General features: G+C 43.4%; 1 protein-coding gene across 7 annotated transcripts in view; it reads right to left on the bottom strand.

Moving 5' to 3' along the window:
* Nucleotides 1-25,035, bottom strand: part of KIAA1671 (KIAA1671 ortholog) — a 235,563-nt gene that overhangs the window by 122,307 nt on the left and 88,221 nt on the right. For all 7 annotated transcript variants that reach the window (XM_056529030.1, XM_056529070.1, XM_056529054.1 and 4 more), the window contains one exon: nucleotides 12,314-15,067. In XM_056529030.1, coding sequence (XP_056385005.1) covers nucleotides 12,314-15,067 — 2,754 coding nt within the window. The remainder of the gene's footprint in view (nucleotides 1-12,313; nucleotides 15,068-25,035) is intronic.

Below are 25,035 nucleotides of genomic sequence, written 5' to 3'. Positions count from 1 at the left end.
AAAATTTCCAAACTCACAATTTTTCATGGACCAGTTCAGGTTTGAAGTGGATTTGAAGGGTCTTCATATTAGAAATACCCCACAAATGACCCCATTATAAAAACTGCACCCCCCAGAGTATTCAAAATGACATTCAGTCCGCGTTTTAACCCTTTAGGTGTTTCACAGGAATAACAGCAAAGTGAAGGAGAAAATTCACAATCTCCATTTTTTACACTCGCATGTTCTTGTAGACCCAATTTTTGAATTTTTACAAGGGGAAAAAGGAGAAAATGTATACTTATATTTGTAGCCCAATTTCTCTCGAGTAAGCACATACCTCATATGTCTATGTAAAGTGTTCGGCGGGCGCAGTAGAGGGCTCAGAAGCGAAGGAGCGACAAGGGGATTTTGGAGAGTACGTTTTTTTAAAATGGTTTTTGGGAGGCATGTTGCATTTAGGAAGCCCCTATGGTGCCAGAACAGCAAAAATACCCCACATGGCATACCATTTTGGAAACTAGACCCCTTATGGAACGTAACAAGAAATAAAGTGAGCCTTAATACCCCACAGGGGTTTCACGACTTTTGCATACGTAAAAAAAAAAAAAAAATCACTAAAATGTGTGTTTCCCCCCAAATTTCACATTTTTGCAAGGGTTAATAGCAGAAAATACCCCCCAAAATGTGTAACCACATCTCTTCTGATTATGGAGGTACCCCATAAGTTGACCTGAAGTGCACTACGGGCGAACTACAATGCTCAGAAGAGAAGGAGTCATATTTGGCTTTTTGAGAGCAAATTTTGCTTGGGGGGCATGTCGCATTTAGGAAGCCCATATGGTGCCAGGACAGCAAAATAACCCCCACATGGCATACCATTTTGGAAACTAGACCCCTTGAGGAACGTAACAAGGAAAAAAATGAGCATTTACCCCCCACTGGTGTCTGTCATATCTTTGGAACAGTGGGCTGTACAACATTTTTAATTTGCACAGCCCACTCTTCCAAAGATCTGTCAGACACCTGTGGGGTGTAAATTCTCACTGCACCCCTCATTACATTCCGTGAGGGGTGTAGTTTCCGAAATGGGGTCACATGTGGGGTTTTGTTTTTTTTGCGTTTGTCAAAACCGCTGTAACAATCAGCCACCCCTGTGCAAATCACCTCAAATGTACATGGCGCACTCTCCCTTCTGGGCCTTGTTGTGCGCCCCCAGAACACTTTACGCCCACATATGGGGTATCTCCGTAGTCGGGAGAAATTGTGTTACAAATTTTGTGGCGCTTTTTTCCCCTTTACCTCTTGTCAAAATGAAAAGTATAGGGCAACACCAGCATGTTAGTGTAAAAAGTTTATTTTTTTACACTAACATGCTGGTGTAGACCCCAACTTCACCTTTTCATAAGGGGTGAAAGGAGAAAAAGACCCCCAAGATTTGTAAGGCAATTTCTCCCGAGTACGGCGATACCCCATATGTGACCCTAAACTGTAGCCTTGAAATACGACAGGGCTCCAAGGTGAGAGAGCGCCATGTGCATTTGAGGCCTGAATTAGGGATTTGCATAGGGGTGGACATAGGGGTATTCTACGCCAGTGATTCCCAAACAGGGTGCCTCCAGCTGTTGCAAAACTCCCAGCATGCCTGGACAGTCAACGGCTGTCTGGCAATACTGGGAGTTGTTGTTTTGCAACAGCTGGAGGCTCCATTTTGGAAACCGTGGCGTACCAGGCGTTTTTCATTTTTATTGGGGAGGGGAGGGGGGCTGTGTAGGGGTATGTGTATATGTAGTGTTTTTTACTTTTTATTTTATTTTGTGTTAGTGTAGTGGTGTGTAGTGTTTTTAGGGTACAGTCACACGGGCGGGGGGTTACAGCGAGTTTGAGCTGCCGCGCAAAATTTGCTGCAGCGCAAACTTGCAGCCCGATACTCACTGTAAGCCGCCTGCCCATGTGAGTGTACCCTGTACATTCACAGGGGGGGGGGGGGACCTCCAGCTGTTGCAAAACTACTACTCCCAGCATGCCTGAGAATGTTTGGGAGTTGTGGTTTTGCAACAGCTGGAGGCACACGGGTTGGGAAACACTGAGTTAGGAAACAATGTTTCCCAACCAGTGTGCCTCCAGCTGTTGCAAAACCACAACTCCCAAACATTCTCAGGCATGCTGGGAGTAGTAGTTCGGCAACATCTTTAGAGCCAGATGTTGCCGAACTACAACTCCCAGCATGCTTGGAGTTGTAGTTTTGCAACATCTGGAGGACTACAGTTTGCAGACCACTAATACAGTGGTTCCCAATCTGTGCCCTTCCAGATGTTGCAAAACTAGAACTCCCAGTATGCCAAAACTGTCCAGGCATGCTGGGAGTTGTAGTTCTGCAACATCTGAAGGGCCAGATGTTACAGAACTACAACTCCCAGCATGCCTGGACAGTAAGGGCATGCTGAGGATGTGTAGTTTTGCAACATCTGGAAGGGCACAGTGGTTTCCAAACTGTGGACCTCGAGATGTTGCAAAACTGCAACTCCCAGCATGCCCAGACGCCAAGGGCTGTCTGGGCATGCTGGGAGTTGTAGTTTACAGGGTTCTATTACAGCAATGCATGTCGCTTTACGGCGACGTGCATTGCTGTAAAGGGCCCGACCGCGGCTGAAGATCTACTCACCTGTCGCCGCCATCTTCATCGCCGGGATCAGGGTCTTCAGGGACGAGGTAAGTACCGGGGCCGGTCCCCAGCACTCCCCCGTCCCCCGCCGTGTCCTCCGGTCTTCCTCCCGTTCTCTCCGGACTTTCAGGGGCCGGGCAGGACGGGAGGAAGTAACCGCCCCCCCCTCCTGCGATTGGTCGGTTAACTAACCGACAGATCGCAAGGGATCGGAGGAGGTGGCCGGCTTGCCACCTCGCTCCTATACGTTAGCATGGTCCTGGCTGTCTGTGACAGCCGGGATCATGCGAAATTACCGGGCGGTCGGGTCCCAGAGACCCGATCAGCCCGGTATCGCCGCAGATCGCAAGGGCGATTTCCCTTGCGATTTGCGGCGATCGCCGACATGGGGGGCCTACATGGCCCCCCTTGGCGTTTGCCCTGGATGCCTGCTGAAGGATTTCAGCAGGCATCCAGTTCCGATCTCTGCCCGGCGAGCGGCAGAGACCGGAAAACGCCATGACGTATGCATACGTCATGGGTCCTTAAGACCCAGGGTGTGAACACGTATACATACGTCATGAGTCCTGAAGAGGTTAAAGGGGTACTCCTGTGGAAAACTTTTTTTTTTTTTTTTTTAAATCAACTGTTGCCAGAAAGTTAAACAGATTTGTAAATTACTTCCATTAAAAATTCTTAATCCTTCCAGTACTTATTAGCTGCTGAATACTACAGAGGAAATGGTTTTCTTTTTGGAACACGGACCTGTCTGCTGACAACTTGACCACAGTGCTCTCTGCTGACATCTCTGTCCATTTTAGGAACTGTCTAGAGCAGCATATGTTTGCTATGGGATTTTCTCCTACTCTGGACAGTTCTTTAACCCCTTAAGGACCCAGCCCAAATATACCTTAAGGACCCGGCCATTTTTTGAACATCTGACCACTGTCACTTTAAGCATTATTAACTCTGGGATGCTTTCACCTTTCATTCTGATTCCGAGAATGTTTTTTCGTGACATATTCTAGTTTATGTTAGAGGTAAAATTTTGTCGATACTGGCATCATTTCTTGGTGAAAAATTACAAAATTTGATGAAAAAATTTAACATTTTGCATTTTTATTAACTTTGAAGCTCTCTGCTTATAAGGAAAATGGATATTCCAAATAAATGTTATATTGATTCACATATACAATATGTCTACTTTATGTTTGCATCATAAAGTTGACATGTTTTTACTTTAAAGTATAGCAGCAATTTTCCGATTTTTCACAAAATTTTCAAAATCGGAATTTTTCAGGGACCACTTAAATTTTGAAGTGGATTTGAACGGCTTACTTATCAAAAATACCCCATAAATGACCCCATTATAAAAACTGCACCCCTCAAAGTATCCAAAATGACATTCAGTAAGTGTGTTAACCCTTTAGGTGTTTCACAGGAATAGCAGCAAAGTGAAGGAGAAAATTCAAAATCATTTTTTACACTTGCATGTTCTTGTAGACCCAGTTTTTGAATTTTTACAAGGGGTAATAGATGAAAAATCCCCCAAAAATTTGTAACCCAATTTCTCTTGAGTAAGAAAATATCTCATATGTGTACGTCAAGTGTTCGGCAGGTGCACTAGAGGGCTCAGAAGGGAAGGAGCGACAAAGGGATTTTGGAGAGGGAATTTTGCTGAAATGGTTTTTGGGGGCATGTCACATTTAGGAAGCCCCTATGGTGCCAGAACAGCAGAAAACCCCCACATGGCATACCATTTTGGAAACTACACCCCTCAAGGCACGTAACAAGGGGTCCAGTGAGCCTTAACACCCCACAGGTGTTTGACGACTTTTTGTTAAAGTCGGATGTGTAAATGGAAAAAAAAAAAATTTTCTTCACTAAAGTGCAGTTTTTTCCCCAAATTTATCATTTTTACAAAGGGTAATGGGAGAAAATGCCCCGCAAAATTTGTAACCCCATCTCTTCTGAGTATATAAATACCTCATGTTAGGACGTAAAATGCTCTGCGAGCGAACTACAATGCTCAGAAGAGAAGGAGTCACATTTAGCTTTTGGAAAGCAAATTTTGCTGAAATGGTGTTTGGGGGGCATGTCGCATTTAGGAAGCACCTAGGGTGCCAGAACAGCAAAAAAAATAAAACACATGGCATACTATTTTGGTAACTACACCCCTCAAGGAATGTAACAAGGGGTACGGTGAGCCTTAACACCTCACAGGTATTTCACGACTTTTTGTGAAAGTTGGATGTGTAAATGAAAAAAATATATTTTTTCACAAAAATGCTGTGTTTTCCCCAAATTTTACATTTTTACAAGGGGTAATAGGAGAAAATGACCACCAAAATTTGTAACCCCATTTCTTTTGAGTATGGAAATACCCCATGTGTGGACGTCAAGGGCTCTACTGGCGCACTACAATGCTCAGAAGAGAAGGAGCCCCATTGAGCTTTTAGAAAGAGAATTTGTTTGGAATGGAAGTCAGGGGCCATGTGCGTTTCCAAAGCCCCCCGTGGTGCCAGAACAGTCGACCCCCCCCCCCACATGTGACCCCATTTTGGAAACTACACCCATCACAGAATTTAATAAGTGGTGCAGTGAGTATTTACACCCCACTGGCGTTTGACAGATCTTTGGAACAGTGGGCTGTGCAAATGAAAAATTTAATTTTTAATTTTCACGGATCACTGTTCCAAAAATCTGTCAGACACCTGTGGGGCGTAAATGCTCACTGTACCCCTTATTACATTACGTGAGGGGTGTATTTTCCAAAATGGGGTCACATGTGGGGGGGTCCATTGTTCTGGCACTATGGGGGCTTTGTAAACACACGTGGCCTTCAATTCCGGACAAATTTTCTCTTCAAAATCCCAATGGCGCTCCTTCTCTTCTGAGCATTGTAGTGCACCCGCAGAGCACTTTACATCCACATATGGGGTATGTTCTTACTCCGAAGAAATGGGGTTACAAATTTTGGGGGGCTTCTTTCCTATTTTCCCTTGTGAAAATGAATAATTTAGGGTAATACCAGCATTTTAGCGAAAACATTTTTTTTTCTCATTTTGTCAAACACCTTTGGGGTGTTAAGGCGTACTATACCCCTTGTTACGTTCCGTGAGGGGTGCAGTTTCCAAAATGGGGTCACATGTGGGTATTTTTTTTTGTGTTTATGGCAGAACCGCTGTAAAATCAGCCACCCCTGTGCAAATCACCAATTTAGGCCTCAAATGTACATAGCGCGCTATCACTCCTAAGCCTCGTTGTGCGTCCGCAGAACATTTTACGCCCACATATGGGGTATTTTCGTACTCAGGAGAAATTGCATTACAAATTTTGGGGGTCTTTTTTTGCTCTTACCGCTTGTGAAAATAAAAAGTATGGGGCAACACCAGCATGTTAGTTTAAAAAAAAAAATAAATAATTACACTAACAGGCTGGTGAAGACCCCAACTTTTCCTTTTCATAAGGGGTAAAAGGAAAAAAAAGCCCCCCCAAATTTGTAGTGCAATTTCTCCCGAGTACGGAAATATCCCATATGTGACCCTAAACTGTTTCCTTGAAATACGACAGGGCTCTGAAGTGAGAGAGCGCAATGCGCATTTGAGGACCTCATAGGGATTGCATAGGGGTGGACATTGGGAATCACTGGCGTAGAATACCCCTAACAGGGTGCCTCCAGCTGTTGCTAAACTCCCAGCATGCCTGGACAGTCAGTGGCTGTCCAGAAATGCTGGGAGTTGGTGATTTGTAACAGCTGGAGGCTCCGTTTTGGAAACACTGCCGTACGATATGTTTTTCATTGGGGAGGGACAGTGTAAGGGGGTGTATATGTAGTGTTTTACTCTTTATTATGTGTTAGTGTAGTGTAGTGTTTTTAGGGTACGTTCACACTGGCAGGCATTTACAGTGAGTTTACCGCTAGGAGTTTGTGCTGCGGCGATAAATTTGCCGCAGTCCAAACTTGAAGCAGAAAACTAACTGTAAACCTGCCTGTGTGAATGTACCCTGTACATTCACATGGGGGGGACAAACCTCCAGCTGTTTCAAAACTACAACTCCCAGCATGTACTGACAGACCGTGCATGCTGGGAGTTGTACTTTTGCAACAGCTGGAGGCACACTGGTTGGAAAACCTTCAGTTACCTAACTCAGTATTTTCCAACCAGTGTGCCTCCAGCTTTTGCAAAACGACAACTCCCAGCATGTACTGATCGCCGAAGGGCAAGCTGGGAGATATAGTTATGCAACAGCTGGATGTACACAACTACAACTCCCAGCATGCCGAGACAGCTGTTTGCTGTTTCGGCATGCTGGGATTTGCAGTTTTGCAACATCTGGAGAGATATAGTTTAGAGACCACTGCACAGTGATCTCCAAACTGTGGACCTCTAGATGTTGCAAAACTACAAATCCCAGCATGCTCAGACAGCAAACTGCTATGTGGGCATGCTGGGAGTTGTAGTTTTGCAAGATCTGGAGAGCGACAGTATAGAGAACATTGTGCAATGGTCTCAAACCGTAGCTCTCCAGCTGTTGCAAAACTACAAATCCCAGCATGCCTAAATAGCTCTCTGGGCATGCTGGGAGTTTTGCAACATCTGGAGGGCTACAGTTTAGAGACCACTCTATAGTGGTATCAGACTGTAGCCCTCCAGATGTTGCTAAGCAACTCACCGGCTTGCGTAGTATCCACGGAGCTGCGTCGCCGTCCTCTTCTTCCGTCGATCGTTGCCCGCTGCCGCCGATCGTCGCCTGCTGCCGTCGCCGATGGGTGAGTGGACTTCGGCGCCGGTCCTTTGTCATTTCCCCGTTCTGCCCCGCCTATTGTGGGTGGGCAAGACGGGGAAACCGAAAGTAAAGCCCCCCGCCCCGATCTGCTATTGGTCATCACGTCTTGATGACCAATAGCAGGGATAGGAGGGGTGGCACCCCTGCCACCTCACTACTATCACTTCAGGGGGATCGTGGGTGTCTTGGACACCCGCGATTCCCCTTCTATTTCGGTTCATCGGGTCACCATAGACCCGAATCGGCACAAATCGCAAGTGTGAATTCACTTGCGATTTGCGCCGATCGCCGACATGGGGGGTCTGATGACCCCCCTGGGCATTTGCGCGGGGTGCCTGCTGATCGATCTCAGCAGGGACCACGGTCCGGTCCCCGCTCGGCGGGGACAGAAATTCCCACGGGCGTATGGATACGTCCTGGGTCCTTAAGTACCAGAAAGCGAGGTCGTATCCATACGCCCTAGGTCCTTAAGGGGTTAAATGGACAGAGATGTCAACAGAGAGCACTGTGGTCATGATGTCAGCAGAGAGCTCCGTGTTCCAAAAAAGAAAACAATTTCCTCAGTAGTATTCAGCAGCTAATAAGTATTGGAAGGATTAAGATTTTTTAATAGAAGTAATTTACAAATCTGTTTAACTTTCTGGCACCAGTTGATTTAAAAAATAAATAAATAAATAAATAAATAAAAGGGTTTCCACGGGAGTACCCCTTTCTGAAGATTATCATGACACCAGCAAGGAAGTTAAAGCTTAGGCACAAATGGGTCTTTCAAATGGACAATGACCGCAATCATACCTCTAAATGACAGAAAATAAAAGGTAAGAGTAGCCATCACAAGAGTCTGACCACAATCCTTTAGATAATGTATGGGACGAAATAAAGCATGTGAGCAAGACAACCTACAAACCTGACTCGTGCAAGTTCTGTCAGGCGGAATAGGCCAAAACTCAACTTAAAGGAGTTCTCCAACTGAAATCTTTTATCCCCCCCTGTGCCCGGGCTGTAAAACTATACATAAACTTTCACTTACCTGCCTACGATCCCCCGTTGTTCCGATATCGCCACTCGTGCTCCGGTCCCTGTCAGCTTCCTCTTCCTGCGGGTCGGTGACTTCACTCTGCGCTCAACCTATCAGCGAACATTGCTGCGGCCGCTGATAGGCTGAGTGCAGAGTGAAGTCACCGACCCGCAGGAAGTGGAAGAGACCGGGACGGCGATATCGGAACAACGGGGGAACGTAGGCAGGTAAGTGAAAGTTTATTATGTATAGTTTTATAGCCCGGGCACAGCGGGGGTTAAATGTTTTAGCTTAGAGAACTCCTTTAATGTGAGAAGCTTGTGAAAGCTACCCAAACTGTATCTGTACATAAGAAGAAAAGGATGTTGTCCTGTATATGGGACAGATAAAACCCCATCTTTATTGAGTCATAACATTAAAAAAATAAAAACTGTTATCCATAGACAATTTAAAGGCAATGCTACCAATTGTGATGAAATAAATTAAAGCTTAAATGATTTTTTCTAGCCTCTAAAATATACAGTGGGGCAAAAAAGTATTTAGTCAGCCTCCAATTCAGCAAGTTCTCACATTTAAAAAGATGAGAGGCCTTTAATTTTCCTCATAGGTATACCACAACTATGAGAGACATAATGAGAAAAAAAAAATCCAATAAATCATATTGTCTGATTTTTAAAGAATTTGCTAATTATGGTGGAAAATAAGAATTTGGTCAATAACAAAAGTTCATCTTAATACTTTATTATATACCGTTTGTTGGCAATGACAGAGGTCAAACATTTTCTGTAAGTCTTCACAAGGTTTTCACACACTTGCTGGTATTTTGACCCATTCCTCCATGCAGATCTCCTCTAGAGCAGTGATGTTTTGGGCTGTCGCTGGGCAACACAAACTTTCAACTCCCTCCAAAGGTTTTCTATGGGGTTGAGATCTGGAGACTGGCTAGGCCACTCCAGGACCTTGAAATGCTTCTTAGGAAGCCACTCCTTCGTTGCCCGGGTGGAATGTTTGGGATCATTGTCAAGCTGAAAGACCAAGCCACGTTTCATCTTCAAAGCCCTTGCTGATGGAAGGAGGTATTAACTCAAAATCTCACAATACATTGCCCCATTCATTTTTTCCTTTACATGGATCAGTCGTTCTGGTCCCTTAGCAGAAAAACAGACTCAAAGCATGATGTTTCCACCCCCATGCTTCACAGTAGGTATGGTTTTCTTTGGATGCAACTCAGCATTCTTTCTCCTCCAAACACGACGAGTTGTGTTTTTACCAAAAAGTTCTACTTTGGTTTCATCTGACCATATGACATTCTCCCAATACTCTTCTGAATCCTCCAAATGCTCTCTAGCAAACTTCAGACGGGCCCGGACATGTACTGGTTGTAGCAGGTGAACACGTCTGGCACTGCATGATTTGAGTCCATGGTGGTGTAGTGTGTTACTGATGGTAGCCTTTGTTACTTTGGTGCCAGCTCACTGCAGTTCATTAACTAGGTGTGGTTCTGGGATTTTAGCTCACCGTTCTTGTGGTCATTTTGATACCACGGGGTGAGATCTTGCGTGGAGCCCCAGATCGAGGGAGGTTATCAGTGGTCTTGTATGTCTTCCATTTTCTAATAATTGCTCCCACAGTTGATTTCTTCACACCAAGCTGCTTGCCTATTGCAGATTCAATCTTCTTAGCCTGGTGCATGTCTATAATGTTGTATCTGTGTCCTTTAACAGCTCTTCGGTCTTGGCCATAGTGGAGTTTTGAGTGTGACTGAGTTTGGACAGGTGTCTTTTATACTGATAAGTTCAAACAGGTGCCATTAATACAGGTAAGGATTGGAGGACAGAGGAGACTCTTAAAGAAGAAGTTACAGGTCTGTGAGAGCCAGGAATCTTTCTTGTTTGTACTTATGTTCCACCATAATTTGAAAAAAAATTCTTAAAAAAATCAGACAAGGTGATTTTATGGATTTTTTTTCTCATTATGTCTCTCATAGTTGAAGTATACCTATGGTGGAAATTACAGCCCTCTCTCATCTTTTAAAGTGGGAGAACTTGCACAATTGGTGGCTGACTAAATATGTTTTTGCCCCACTATATATAGTACAATCCCACCACTATTCTGCTATGATTTATGCTGATACACCCATGCATTTTCGAGAAATCATATTTTTAAAATGCAGTAAGGAGCCAAGTAACTAGCCATGGTGGGCAGTCCCAGCGGCTGCTCTCCTACCCATAAATGCTAAGTGACGAGGGAGGGGCATGTCATTCAGCATTTGCAGGGCAGAGGCCAGCCACCAGGACTGCCCACCATGACTAGTTACTCAAGCACTGGATGCATTTTAAAACTAGGATTTCTCTGAAGCGCCTGGGTGGATCACGTTATGTTAGGATGGCACTGCCTGTTACAGTTTTACGCTGCCCGCGGTTTGGTCAACTTAAATATGATGACCGGTTCCATTTAAGTCCTGTAAGTTGTAAGGTTCATATTTGCTTTTCAAGCAAAATTGCATGACAAGCATGCATGACAAGCCAACACCTTGATCTCTGGGTCATGTTCCATAAACAATTACTGAACAATGTTGCAGTTTGGCAGGGATCATTATCCTACTAAAAGGCTACTGCCATTAGAAAATGCAATTTCTATGAAGAAGTGTGCCTGGCCTGCAACAATGTTCAGGTAAGGCCTCTTTCACACTATGAAATTGTTCTGTTTAGGAACTTCCGTCAGAAGTTCCGTCACTATATCGGGGAAAATCGTCCGTGCATGCAGTAATTTTTCCGCCACGATGTCCCGTCACTGTATAATGTCCGTAATGAATTACGGGCATATACGGGTGCAAACGGGCAGTTACAAAACCCCATAGGCTGCAATGCGATTTAGTTACGGCTGTCAGGGGTTTTGTAACGGACGGTTTTCCCCGATATAGTGACGGAACTTCTGACGGAAGTTCCTAAACAGAACAATTTCATAGTGTGAAAGAGGCCTAAGTAGTCAGTGTCCAAGTAATATCCGCTAAAAGCAAAGTGCAAGAGTTGTAAACATGGGCACCGTTTCTTCCACAGGAAAGCATTAAACCTGCACCTAGCCCTCCATAAGTAGTTAAAACATTTTGATTAATCAGAACAGGGCATTTTCTTCCATTAAGTAAAGGTCCAGTTTTGATGTGCCTATTGTAGATTGTTTAGCCACTGACACACTCCGGTTTGTCTGCAGCTGCACAGCAAGTTGTAATGCAATTTTCTTTCTTTATTTTTTTTAAACAGTCAATGCTGTCTATAATATGAAAGTGTCAAAACACAATTTGTGATACCATAGTTGACCTATGGGATAAGATCAGATGGGCTATCTTTTGATGCCCATGCACAGGCACTAAGGAGCCCATCACTGGTTCACCCATTGTCCTTGGTAAGTAATAACCAATGCACCGGACATTTTGGAGATTATTTAGCCTAGTGTCTATCCATCCCAATTTGGCCCTTGTCAGAGGTGCTCGTTCACATACTAACATTTGACAATTATTACTGATTCAAACAAATAGCTTTAAGAATTGACTGCTCATTTGCTGCCCAATATATCCCATACCTTGACAGGTACCATTGTAATAAGATGAAAAATGATATTTACTAAATATATACAAAATATATATAAACCTAACTTTTAGGTTATTTAAAAAAAATAATAATTCCTGTCCATACACAGACATGAGAACATGCATGTATACTATGCATTTAAGACCTTAGGTCCTTCCAGCTATGCTTATACCATCATGTTATTGTCGGTGTATTCCAAACTAGAGATGTGCCAAAGAAAGCATTCATGGTTTTCACCTTTCGCCAAACACCCTTAAACATGACTTAGGTAATTTCAAAACAAAATTGGTGTACCTTGCTATCACTGTATGTCCAATCTTGTCGCGCCTCTATCTGGTGCATTTCTGGCTCTTGCGGAAGATCCACTGGAACCCTTTGTCTAGAACGAAGCTGCTCAATTCTCTTTTCTCTGTTTTCCAACATAAGACCGATTAAGTCACTTGATTTTGCTGTTTTTTTACTTTCGGAAAGTGTTTGTGTCTTCTCCTCTGGATTGGTTTCCCTATGTTTAGAGCCCTGATGTACACGATCTGCCAACCGATTTTCACTTTGATCACCACTCATTTTTATTATGGTTTGTTTATTTTGCATATATGAAGTAGACTTTGCTTCTGTTGTCATTGAGTCAAAGGACTGTGTGGAATGTTCTTTATAGTTGGTTTGGGTAATGGTTTTTACTGAAGATTCTCTATTGCCTTTATATAGATCTTTATCATGGTTAACTCCTGCAAAAGTGCTGAAATTATCTAAAAGTGTAGGACTTTTTGAGAGAGCTTGCTTAAGATCATCCTTTGTTGAGGTAGTTTCTTGAGACGAAGTATACCGTAATCCAGCAGGCTCATATTTATAGCCTTCATCATAAGTAAAATTTCGAGCTGAGGGATCTTTCCATTTGTTACTTGAACCTCTAGACACACCCTCCCTAAAAGATCTTGACCTTTCCCATTTAGTGAAATTTAGATCATCATCTCTGGACTTGTTTTCTTTATCCTTTCTTTGACTGGCATTATAGTCAGCCATCAGTGAATCAATGTCCACAGCTTTTGATTTATATGTTCCATCAAGCTTAAGAGGAGATTCTTTGGCCTTTGAATCTGTCTTGTTCTCAGGCTCTATTATACCTGATTTCTGCACAGGTTTTGTTTGAGTATCTAGATATATAGGACTTTTATCATGAACAATTGGTTTTTGTTTGTGTCTCTTGAGCAACGCATCAACAACACTGTGACTTTCTGATGCCTTTTGTGACTTTTCTTTAAAATTATCTTGAAGTACTTGCACATTTTTGTATGTTGTGCTTCCAGTTAAAACACGTGAGGTATCTATAGGTTTCTCTGTATTTTTTTCTTCTTGCGTAACAGAGCTGGAGTTGGAATTTAAGTTTATTCTGCCCATTCTCACACTGTGAGTAAAGTAAAAGTCCTCAGAAAAGCTGGTATTACTGCTGATCTGATTTTCGCCATCATCATTCCTCTGCCTTTTACCATCTATACCTGTTACTGCAAAATATGTTACTTTTTTATCACCTGGAGATAGGTCTTTAACAGCGGTAATATCTAGGTGGTCTTTCTTTTCATAAGGAATTCTAAACTCAGGTGTCTTTTTCTTTATATCATCACGCTCAAATTTATACATATCAGATGGCCTAATGCTTTTTTCTCCATCTTGAAAGGAGTCTTTACTTTTTAGCAGTATAGTATCCTCTTTAAGTTCTTCCTTACTCGCTTTCTTTTGAAAAGTTTCAACTTCTTTCGAAGACCGACGATTGAATAATTCCCTCTTTATTTCCTCAATTTCCGTGTTTAACATGGCATTGGTAAAGCCATCTGACTCCTCTTTATTGATGTTTCTGGTTGACAGTCCTTTTTGAGGATGAAATTGATTAAGTGATGGCTGTTTTTTATACTCCTGGGTTAAATAATTTATTTCATTTCTTATATTTGAATTTGCAATGGTTGAATCTTTCTTCACAGTTTTAATGTTTTTTTCGGAATCTTTTTCTATTGAGCTGCGAGAACTAATCAGCTTGTCACTTCTAAAAGGGGTTTTCATTTCTCCCTTACTTGTTACACTACTTCCAAATTGGGAATAGTCAGAACAATATTTCTCCAATGTGCCTTCCTGTTTTTCAACTTTTTTGTTTGATTCATGGACTTTCTCTTTAAAATCAAAGTCTTTGTTATCATTTGAAGTGTTTTTACTGCTAAAAATGCTCTCTTTTTTGTAAAGACTTTCAGATGGTGAAAATTCATTTTTCTCAGTAAAAAAAAATCTGCCTTGTGAATTTTCCTTGGGACTATTCAGGGTGTTTCTCTTTCTATATTCACTTTTACTTCTTTGCAGACTAGTCCCCGATTGCCCATACCCATCTTTGCCTTGTTCCCAATCTTTGCTGTGAAAAGATCGTCGAGATCGAAGAGTCACAGCCTTGTCTTCGAGTGCTATTTGAATAGATTCACTTAGAGCTCTTTCTGTTACAGCTTGGACCACTTCATACTTTGGCTCTACTCTCCTGTTCTCATCAAATGTTTTAGTGCTTTGAAGCATCATTCTTTGTACATTTCCATCTTCTGTAGAAGAAGAAATAATCTCTACTGATTTTTCACTAAATTTACTGTCTTTTATATCAAGGTCCTTTCGAATTGGTGCCACTGATTGCACATTTTTACAGTCTAACCATTCTAACCAACTTGATGATTCATGTTTGGCCTGTAAACGCTCAGATGTGACAGCACTTTTGGGAGGCTTGCTGGACATAACATTTCCTGACTGGTACACCTCAGGAGGATTGTGCCTTTCTATTTTGTGCTCAAACATGGTTGCCTTTACGGTCTTCGCAGTTTGTTCTGCTTGAGTTGAGTTCTTATTGGTTTCTTCAAACAAATTAGTTTTTGGATCATATAATTTATCTTTGTAACTATAATCTCTTTTGTCTTTTGAAAACTCTGTATTTTCCTTATATTGTACAGGTTCATCATTTGTTCTGATTAACCTTGGTCTAGATGGTTTTTCCTCCAATAATGAAGTATTTTGCCACTCCTTTTTTGCCTGAAAAAAAGAAGTAATGCAGACTATTAGTTATTCATGATTGAACCAATTCCTGAAACAATGCGCTGTAGTTTAAAATGTGCACATATAAGCTTTATAGCAATGTATTTACTGTTTTATTTGAACTTTAACAATTAAACCATGTTTTAGGATGTCAATGAAATTAGTGGGATGGTAAAGCCTTAATTTAAGAAAAAGTTTAAAAGCTATTTGTTGTGGGAAAGTCACTCCTATTTTAGCTGATCATAGATATATATTTTTTGCAGGTCCACCTAAAATCTCAGAGGTATTAAGACAGCCCACATGTCACTTTGAGAACTTGTGATTGGACAACGTTAATTTAACTCCTTCCTGTTTTATCATTGTCTCTGTCCTAATTGGTATCAGTTACTTCTTCCCCCTCTACAACCAATAACATGCTCATTTAGAAGGACTGAATGAGCAGTTGTGAAAACTAAGTTTATGAAATTACAATCTTTCCTCAATGAAATGCTTTATATGGAAGTAGTTCTCTTCTTGTCACTGTAGCTTCATATGCCTTTCGGAAACACTAGGGATGTCTCATGAAGATAATCCCTGTACAGGGCCTATGGACATCATGGAATGGAAAGTCCACGCTTTTAATCCTTCCCTATGAACTACTCCCATTCTAGTAAACTTGACCACTCCATGGATTTCTATTCTTCTGAATGTTGTGATATAATAACCACACATTCACAGAAGTAGCAACATATATAGCAGTAGTTTCCCCTGGTAGTCAGATTTTGAGTAACATTTTTATACCACACAGAAAAATATGACCAAAGGGAATATGTTCTGATAAACATATTATTAAAGAGCAAGATAGGCAGAGAATATTGAATTGTTAGTTTTGGGGAGGGAGGGGGTGATCAGCATATCCTTATAAATGTATTAAATAAAATTCCTGCCAACTTTAAGTCCAGGTGGTGGAGTGCTTCAATGATTGACAGCATTCAAAGTAGAAGCAATCATACAACTATAGTTGTTGCCCACTGAGAAAAACCACATACTGGACACACAAGCCCAGAATAAGAAGGGTGTCAACTAAATATAAATGATAATTTTTTGTCTTTAAGCATTTGTTTAATTTGTATTATTTTTTTTTTTAAATCTAAGAACAGTCTAAAGAGGTCTGCATAAAAAAATGGCCAATGTATTGTCAAGGTTGATGCAAAGTTCACATCATAAAAGTTTATTAGGAGATTATAGGAATATACGAGGAAAAGTGAAGAGTAGAACATAGTATGCAACATAGTATACTCCGTATAGATATACATTCAAATTACAAAAAGGTAACATTCTTTAGGGAAAACTTTTTTAATCACTTGTGCTGCCAGAATAAAAATAATAAAACATTACCTTACCTTGCGCCACTCCCCTAGTGACACTGATAATACTGGTCTGTTTTATTCCGACAGCCCGGGAATAAGGGATAAAAAAAAAAAAAAATATGCAGCAAAATAAAGAGAAAGTTCATAAATCAAACAAACTTGTTACCCTTGGGGGGTCCAGACCTCTGGAACAAAGTGATTTCCAGAGCGGGTCAGACTCTTCCCACTGATCGCTCCAGCCTACACCTTCTGGGACATTTTTGTCTTGGCAGTGATGGGACGCTCAGTCAATCACTGTCTGCAGCAGTGTTCCACCTTAGTTGAGGATTGGCTGGCCGGGCCATTACTGGCGAGACCAGTATGTCCTAAATGTGGGGTCCTGGTGCTATGGTAGATGTCCTAGTGGGTCCACTTGCAGTCATACACTATTCCCTATACTGCGGGTAGGGGATAGGTTTTGAAAAGCTGGAGTACCTCTTTAATATAAAAGAAAAACTCAATCCCCTAGCATGCCTGTACCCGCTTCCCTGCTGATCTTTGCTTCCTGGACCCATCTCAAGATACAGGAAATGCCAACTCAGCAAATCACTGGCACAGAGGTGACCCACTATTTATTGGTTGCGCAGGCATTTTTTTGTGTGTCAAGATACTGACCAGGAAGTTGTGACCAGCTGGGACACAGGCAACAGTAGAAATGGGGGACAGAGCAGATGAGTGATCTTTATTTCGCCAGACAGACCCTTCTTAAAAAGTTCTTGTTTTGCTGGATATCCCCTATAAGGGTGCATTCCCACAGGGCGTATACGCAGTGTATATGACGCTGCGCAAAATTTATGGCAGCAGCAGGAAATACCGGTGGCAGCCCTATGCGTGTAGTGAGTTTTGGAGGCGGAGCCATGCGTCACAGACACGCCGGCACACGCCCCCCCCCCCCCCCCCTCCAAAACTCAGTGCACACATAGGGCTGCCGCCGGAAAGCCGTGTGTATAGTGAGCAAGGAATACACAGCGTATTTCCCGCTGCTGCCATAAATTTTGCGCAGCGTCAAATACGCTGTGTATACACCCTGTGGGAACGCACCCTAAAGCCTACATACTGAGGATTATAAGCAATGCGCTGTTCACATTAACATTAGGACCTATTACTTCACATGTTACACATTGCTTGTGGGAGCAAGAGTAGCATACAAATCTATTATACCTGTCACAGCATTGATGGAAATAGAAGCCATGATGCTAGCTTGAAGAGAGCCTAAAAGGCTCAATTAAAGGAAAGGGGGTACTAAGCCAGATACCAAATGGGTATATAAAAGGGTATATCAAATAACTTGTGTTAAAGAGCTGTTTAAAAAGCTCTATACTATTGTTAATAAACATCAAATTTTCTAAAATGTTTTAAATTGAGTCAATTAAAATCAAGAGTAGTAAGATTTTTTTTCGTGTGTTACAAAAGTTGGTACTGCCACAAAGGCTCCTGTATTTACACAGCCAAACCTTTTAATAAAAGATGTGCAATCCCATAACCCCACCACTGTCATCATTTGAAGTAGTCAAGTGTCTAAAAGTTATTCTGCTTGAAAATAGTGTCTGTTTAGAGATTTTTTTTTTCACCAAGAACCTATTTCTTACAGCCATTCTATCTACCTTACAGTTGGTGGAATGTGCAGTTAACAAAAGCTAACTAAAAGGTCTGTTCTATCTCCCTGACATTTATATAACAAATAAATCACCAGTGAATCTTCACCCACATTGTTTCTGTAAACCCTTGGGAAAGAAAGCAGGAAATGGTTTAACGAAACCACGTGAAAAAACAAAGTGAACACTTTAAAACAGCATTTATTAATTAACCACAACCAAAAATATGCCGCAGGCCCTGCAGCCGGAAACTTTCATTCCCGTGACCTGTTCAATGAGTTTTGGATGAAAATGCAGAAATGTACATTAAAAAGGGCAAGCCAAACTTTTAAACTGACAATAATACTACATTACAATAACCCCTTAAATTGGCACTGTCAGATACCCCAAAAAATTATAAGTTGTACATCTTGGCAAAACCTTATCCTTTCTAATGACTTTCATAAGAAAATGTTATTTCCTTTTTATAGAAATCATGGCTAGTAAAATCATGGCTTTGTCCAAGCTGAAGCACAGGCATGGATAAAGTTCAGTAAGTGAGGGTGGGCTAGCACTCCTCTGTGCTCTATCCTGCATGATAGTACTCCTCTGTGCTCTATCCTGCATGATAGTACTCCTCTGTGCTCTCTCCTGTCTGATAGGACTCCTCTGTGCTCTCTCCTGTCTGATAGGACTCCTCTGTGCTCTCTCCTGTCTGATAGGACTCCTCTGTGCTCTCTCCTGTCTGATAGGACTCCTCTGTGCTCTCTCCTGTCTGATAGGACTCCTCTGTGCTCTCTCCTGTCTGATAGGACTCCTCTGTGCTCTCTCCTGTCCGATAGGACTCCTCTGTGCTCTCTCCTGTCTGATAGGACTCATCTGTGCTCTCTCCTGTCTGATAGGACAGGAGAGAGCAAGGAGGAGTACTATCAGAAAGAAGAGAACACAGAGGAGTGCTAGTCCACCATCATTTACTGGACTTTGTCCATGTCGTTTCTAAAATCATGGTCCAAGCTGAAGCAGCCATAGTTTCTATAAAAAGTAAATAACATTTTCTTATTAAGTATATTAAAAAGGTTAAAGTGTAATTTGTAATATACAATGGTTAAAAAATGTGTATATCTTTGGGTGAAAAAATGCTGTCTCTGCAGCTATTGCCTGTGTGTCTCTATGAGGAGTTCAAATATAGGAAGTGAGGGCAGGACAAGCAGGGCTCTGTGCAGGCTCCAGAATTGTCAACCATCCTCATGTGTAACCCCATAGCATGTTACAAAGCCTCCCTGCACAGAGCACTGCATGTCCTTACTGCACAGAGGCCTGCTTGTCCACCCACACTTCCTGTATTTGGACTCCTCATAGAGACACACAGGCAGTAGCTGCAGGGACAAAAATATACATATTTTTAACCAAAGTATATTACAAATATATATATATATTATATATTGGTATTATCTACTATTATATAAAAAGTTTTTGTTGACGACAACTAATATTTTGTCAAGATGTACAACATATAAAAGGTTTTTGAATCTAACAGTGTCCATTTACATGGGCAGTGTCAGATTTAAAAACTTTTTATAGGTTGTACATATTGGCAAAACAATAGTTTTTCTGAAATACTTCTTTAAAAAAAAAATTCACATTTTATTTAAGAAAACTGCCTTTGAAAATCCTACCACTAAGGGTCCCCAGCCTCCAGCTGTTGCAAAACTACAACTCCAAGCATGCCTGGACCTTTGCACTAATTTAGGAAAATTTAAGTTAAACACACACACCATAATGTCTTTGGGGCTAGAGTACAGGCAATCTGTGTGTGTGTGTGTGTGTGTGTGTGTGTACAGCATAAAACCAGAGAGTAAAGTGTTACAGAGTAGGGCTGCCAGACTGGCTCCCAAGAGCAATGAGTCAGTAGATTGAGGGAGGGGGAAGGAGTCACCACAGCACAGGCAAGAGAGGGACACGCCCCCTCCCTTTGGGAAAATGAAAAAGACAGTGGGCAACTGTAATATGCAATTTTTTAGTAAAATATAAGTGATAGGCTACTTTCACACTGCCATCATGATTCTGTCTGTTCTTGACCTATTATTCAACAATAACAGATCATAATTTAATGGATCAAATAATTAATCACAACGGATCTTAGCAGAATATACAAATAATGGGTACTAACGGATGGTCATTTGTGGTCATCCATCATCCATAGACTTTAACCCCTTAACGACACAGGACGTAAATGTACGTCCTGGCGAGGTGGCACTTAACGCACCAGGACGTACATTTACGTCCAAGCTGTTTTGTACCACAGCGTCATCCGACAGGGTGATCGGGTGAAGATGACTGCTGTTTTCTAACAGCAGCCATCTTCACACAATGTCTAGGGGGGGACTTAACTAGGGATCGACCGATATCGTTTTTTTTGGGCCGATACCGACAATCTGTGGAGGTTAGGGCCAATAGCAGATAACTTATACCGATATTCCAGTATAAATTATCGGCTATTTATCCCCCCGCGACACCGCTGCAGAACATTGATTTAAAGCGGGCGCTTTAAATCAATACACTGCAGTGGCTTTTGCGGTGCAATAGGCCGCCGCCGCCACCACCCGCTTCTCTCCCCCTACCTGTCAGGGTGGTCCGGGCCATCCATCCTCCCTGTAGTGTCCGGCAGCATTCCGGGTCGAGGGTGAACCGGTCCGGGCTGTCCTTCTCCGGGGGTCATCTTCTCCACTCCGGGCAGGCTTCGGCCTAGTAACGCAGCATAGACGCCGCTGCGCAGCGACGCACCGGACATCACGACGTAGCGGCGTCTATGCAGCGTACTAGGCCGGAGCCTGCCCGAAGAAGGACAGCGCGGACCGGTTCACCCTCCACCCGGAATGCCGCCGGACACTACAGGAAGGATGGATGGCCCGGACCACCCCCATTACGGGTAAGTTTAATTATTTTTTATTGACTCGGAGGGTGGGGGAGGGGCCCAACCGGTATGGGCAAAAATCCATACCGGTATACCACCCAGCACTACGGTGGGGGGTGCAACGCGGTGTGGTGGGGGCGGTCGCGGTGCGGCGGGTCGGGAGGGGGCGTGGTGATGGTACGGACGGTCGCGGTGCAATGGGGTGGGGGAGGTGCGGGGGGCGTGGCATTATCGGCAAGGTAATTGCCAATACCGATAATGCCCAAAATCGTGATTATCGGACGATAATATCGGCCATACCGATAATCGGTCGATCCCTAGACTTAACCCCCTCCTGTAACGTGACCATGATTGGACAGTACATTCATAAGTCCTATCACAGCGATTGCAGAGCAATAAGGCCCCCTGTAACCTGGTGGAAGGAGAAAAAATGATGATTGCAGCTGTCCGAGACAGCTCCAATTACCATTCACTAAAGGAGGGAGGTGGCAGGGTTGCCACCCCCTCCGATCGCTGCGAATGGCCGGTCCGACCGGTCCAGCCAATTGCAGCGCTCTGCATAGTTTGAATACCTTCTCCCCCACTCTGCCCACTCACTCGAGTCCGGGCAGAGAGCGGGGAAGGTGTTCTGCGGCGAGTTACCGCCGGTTATAGGCGGGAGACCAGCGGTTATCGGGGGAGACTGGGTTCAGTGTGCGGCGCATCGTTGGTAAGCAGTAGAGCAGGCAGGGACAGTTAGCAGGAAGGGCTGTTCTGCACCAGTACTGCTCTGTGGCTCCGTGTGACCCATCAGAGCATTTGCTGCTGCAGCCTGCCCTTATATCACACTTTTCACAAATAAAGTAAGTGAAAACACTACATTTGAACACACACACACACTTACAACCCCCCGTCCCATTCCATCCCCCCATAAAAATTCCATGCTTGCCTCCGACAGTGAATCCGCCAGTGATTGGGAAGAGGAAGACCCCGACCTTCCACTTTTCTTCCCCTTCCTCATCATCCAGTGAAGATGAACCCCCTAGAAGGCGGTGACGCTTGTGCCGGACAATGCCGGGAGAGGCCCCCCAAACTTGTAGCCCTGTCCCCCAAACTAGTAGCCCTGCCCCTCGAACAATTTTCCCTGTCCACCATACTAGTGGCACTATCCCCCTTGCATATGACCCTGTCTGGACCCCAGTTCTGGACAATTATACGTCACTGATTCCTGGGTTTGCTGGCTGCCCAGGAATCAAAATTGACACCACAGGCCTCACTGAAATTGACTTTTAAAAGCGAGGACTTTGTCACTTTGATTGTGGCTCAAACAAACTTGTATGCCCAGCAGTTTTTTTTGGCTAGGCCCGACAGATGGACCCCCATCAATGCAGCCGAGAGGAGCACATTTTGGGCCTCATGCTGCATATGGGCTTAGTAAAAAGCAGAGCATAAGGCAATACTGGAGTGGGGATGTTCTGTATAACACCCCCTCTACAGTATGGCCATGCCACGGCCACGGATTGAGGCTGTCCTCAAATGTTTGCATTATGTTGATAATGCAACATTCCGAATTGATCCTGAATATGAACGCCTGTTCAAAATCAGGCTGGTCATAGATAATTTCAGTAATAAATTTGCAGAGGCATATATCCCCCCCATAAGGAGATCGCCATTGACAAATTCCTTATTAGTTTCAAAGGGAGACTCCATTTCCACCAGTACATTCCCAGTAAAAGGGAAAGGTATGGCGTGTAAGTATACAAACTCTGTGAGAGCACCTCAGGGTAAACATACAGATTTAGGGAAGGATTCCCGCATTGAAACCCCACAATGCCCCACCATCCTGGGAGTTAGCGGGAAAATTGTGTGGGAACTGATGTAACCCCTGCTGAATAAAGGTGGATAACTTTTATACAAGCATCCCTCTCTTCAAGTCCCTTTCCACCAGAGCCACTGCCGCTTGTGAGCCCTCCCCACATATCCCCCACCGATCCCTAGGGTGAGAGCAGAGCCCTTAATTGTGAAAATCTGCTGTTGGTCAGATATAAGGATAAGAGGGAGGTCCTTATGTTGACCACCATTCACGATAACGGCAGCACCCCTGTCACTGTACGAGGTACCGAAACAACGGTCCCCAAACCTGATTGTATCCTGGACTACAATCCGTATTTAGTAGGAGGAGTTGATCTCTCTGATCAACTCCTCAATCCATATGGCACCATGCGCAAAACCAGTAGGTGGCACAAAAAAGTAGCATTGTCCATGGTCCAGACAGCATTGTACAACGCTTTTGTGTTACTCCCGAGCGCTGGCAAAGCAGGGACATTCCCGCAGTTCCAGGAGGTCGTGATCAAGGCCCGATCTTTTAAAACCGGGAAGGAGAGGGCCAGAGTACCTCTGGAACTGTAGGTCCGCGTATTGTACCAGGGCAACATTTCCCAGGAGAGGTCCCCCACACTGGAAAAGAAGGACAGTCCAAGAAAAGGTGCAGAGTTTGTGCTTAAAAAAGGAAAAGGACGGACACAATTTTCCAGTGTGACACCTGTCCTGAAAAACCAAAGAATGCTTCAAGGCGTACCATACCTCTGTGGAGTATTTATGATTTACCCCATTTATATTCTTCCCCAAATTTACAGTATATTCTCGAGTATAAGCCGAGTTTTTCAGCACAATTTTTCGTGCTGAAAACGCCCCCCTCGGCTTATACTCGAGTGAACTCTCCGCCTGTCAATTCCTTCTCAGTGGTCTTCAACCTGCGGACCTCCAGATGTTGCAAAACTACAACTCCCAGCATGCCCGGACAGCCATCCGTGCGCATGAACGTCCCTGTGCGTCGTCATCGACGCAACGTCACTAGTCCGTTGACGGCCCTGAGCAGAGAAGAGGGCTTCCCGGTGAAAATGGACAGCCCAAAATGACTAACCCTCCCCACTGGACGGTCCCTGCAGCATAGATGGCCCGGACCAGCTCACCCTTCCTTCCCACCAAGGGGAGGTGAGTAGAAAACTAAAGGGGGGGTCTGGATGATGACGAAGGCCCGCGCAGTGGTTTTCAACCTGCGGACCTCCAGAGGTTTCAAAACTACAACTCCCAGCATGCCCGGACAGAGTTGTAGTTTTGCAACATCTGGAGGTCCGCAGGTTGAAGACCACTGAAAAGGGATTGACAGGCGGTGACGATGACGGGGGTGGCGACGAAGACGCGGGTGATATTGATGGGAGTGATAATGACATGGGGGGATGATGTATTTCCCACCCTAGGCTTATAGTCGAGTCAATAACTTTTCCTGGGTTTTTGGGGTGAAATTAGGGGCCTCGGCTTATATTCGGGTCGGCTTATACTCGAGTATATGCGGTAAGTGTTTTGTACACGAGCCTGGATGCGGCGTTGTACACCATTATTTTTTGTTCTTTTCCAATGCATTGGTGACTTTGTACATGAGCTTGGGACCGCGGCTATACACAGCGTTTTTCCAATGCGTTGGCAACACAGGGACATTCCAGTCCCTGGTTGTAATAATCTCCAATCCATGGATTTATTGCCCTATTTGGAGTCGGGAAGGAATTTTTTCCCCTGGCATGGGGCAAATTGGCATCCGCCTCATAAGTGTTTTTTTGCCTTTCTTTGGATCAACACTGTAGGGCAGTGTTTCCCAACCATAATGCTTTCAATTTTCCACTTACAGACCCATATAAGACACGCTTTGTGCGCCACCAACTGTACTTTGTAATGACATCATTTATTCAACCACCAAATCTACAGTGAAATAAAAAAAAAATATGTGGAAAGATTTTAATTTAAAAAAAGCAATTTAGCAAATTATGGAAGCTTTAGTTTCTGCGATGTGCAGTTTTCGGTACAAATAACATGTTCTATACGGTCCATACGGTTAGAACGACATCAAACCTATATAGGTCTTTGCATGAAAATTATTATGTTTAATATTGTCCTCTTCTGACCCCTATAACTTTTTATATTTGTGTGTACGGGGATGTATGAGGGCTCATTTTGTGCGCCATGGTCTTACGTTTCTTGTGAAACCATTGTTTTAATTGGACTTGATCAATTTTTATTTATTCTTTTCTGGTATAGGAAGTGACCAAAAATATT

This window comes from Hyla sarda, chromosome 1, assembly GCF_029499605.1.
Source record: "Hyla sarda isolate aHylSar1 chromosome 1, aHylSar1.hap1, whole genome shotgun sequence".
Classification (NCBI taxonomy): domain Eukaryota; kingdom Metazoa; phylum Chordata; class Amphibia; order Anura; family Hylidae; genus Hyla; species Hyla sarda.
Note: the sequence above shows the minus strand (reverse complement) of the source record. Positions and strands in the feature narration are given on the sequence as shown.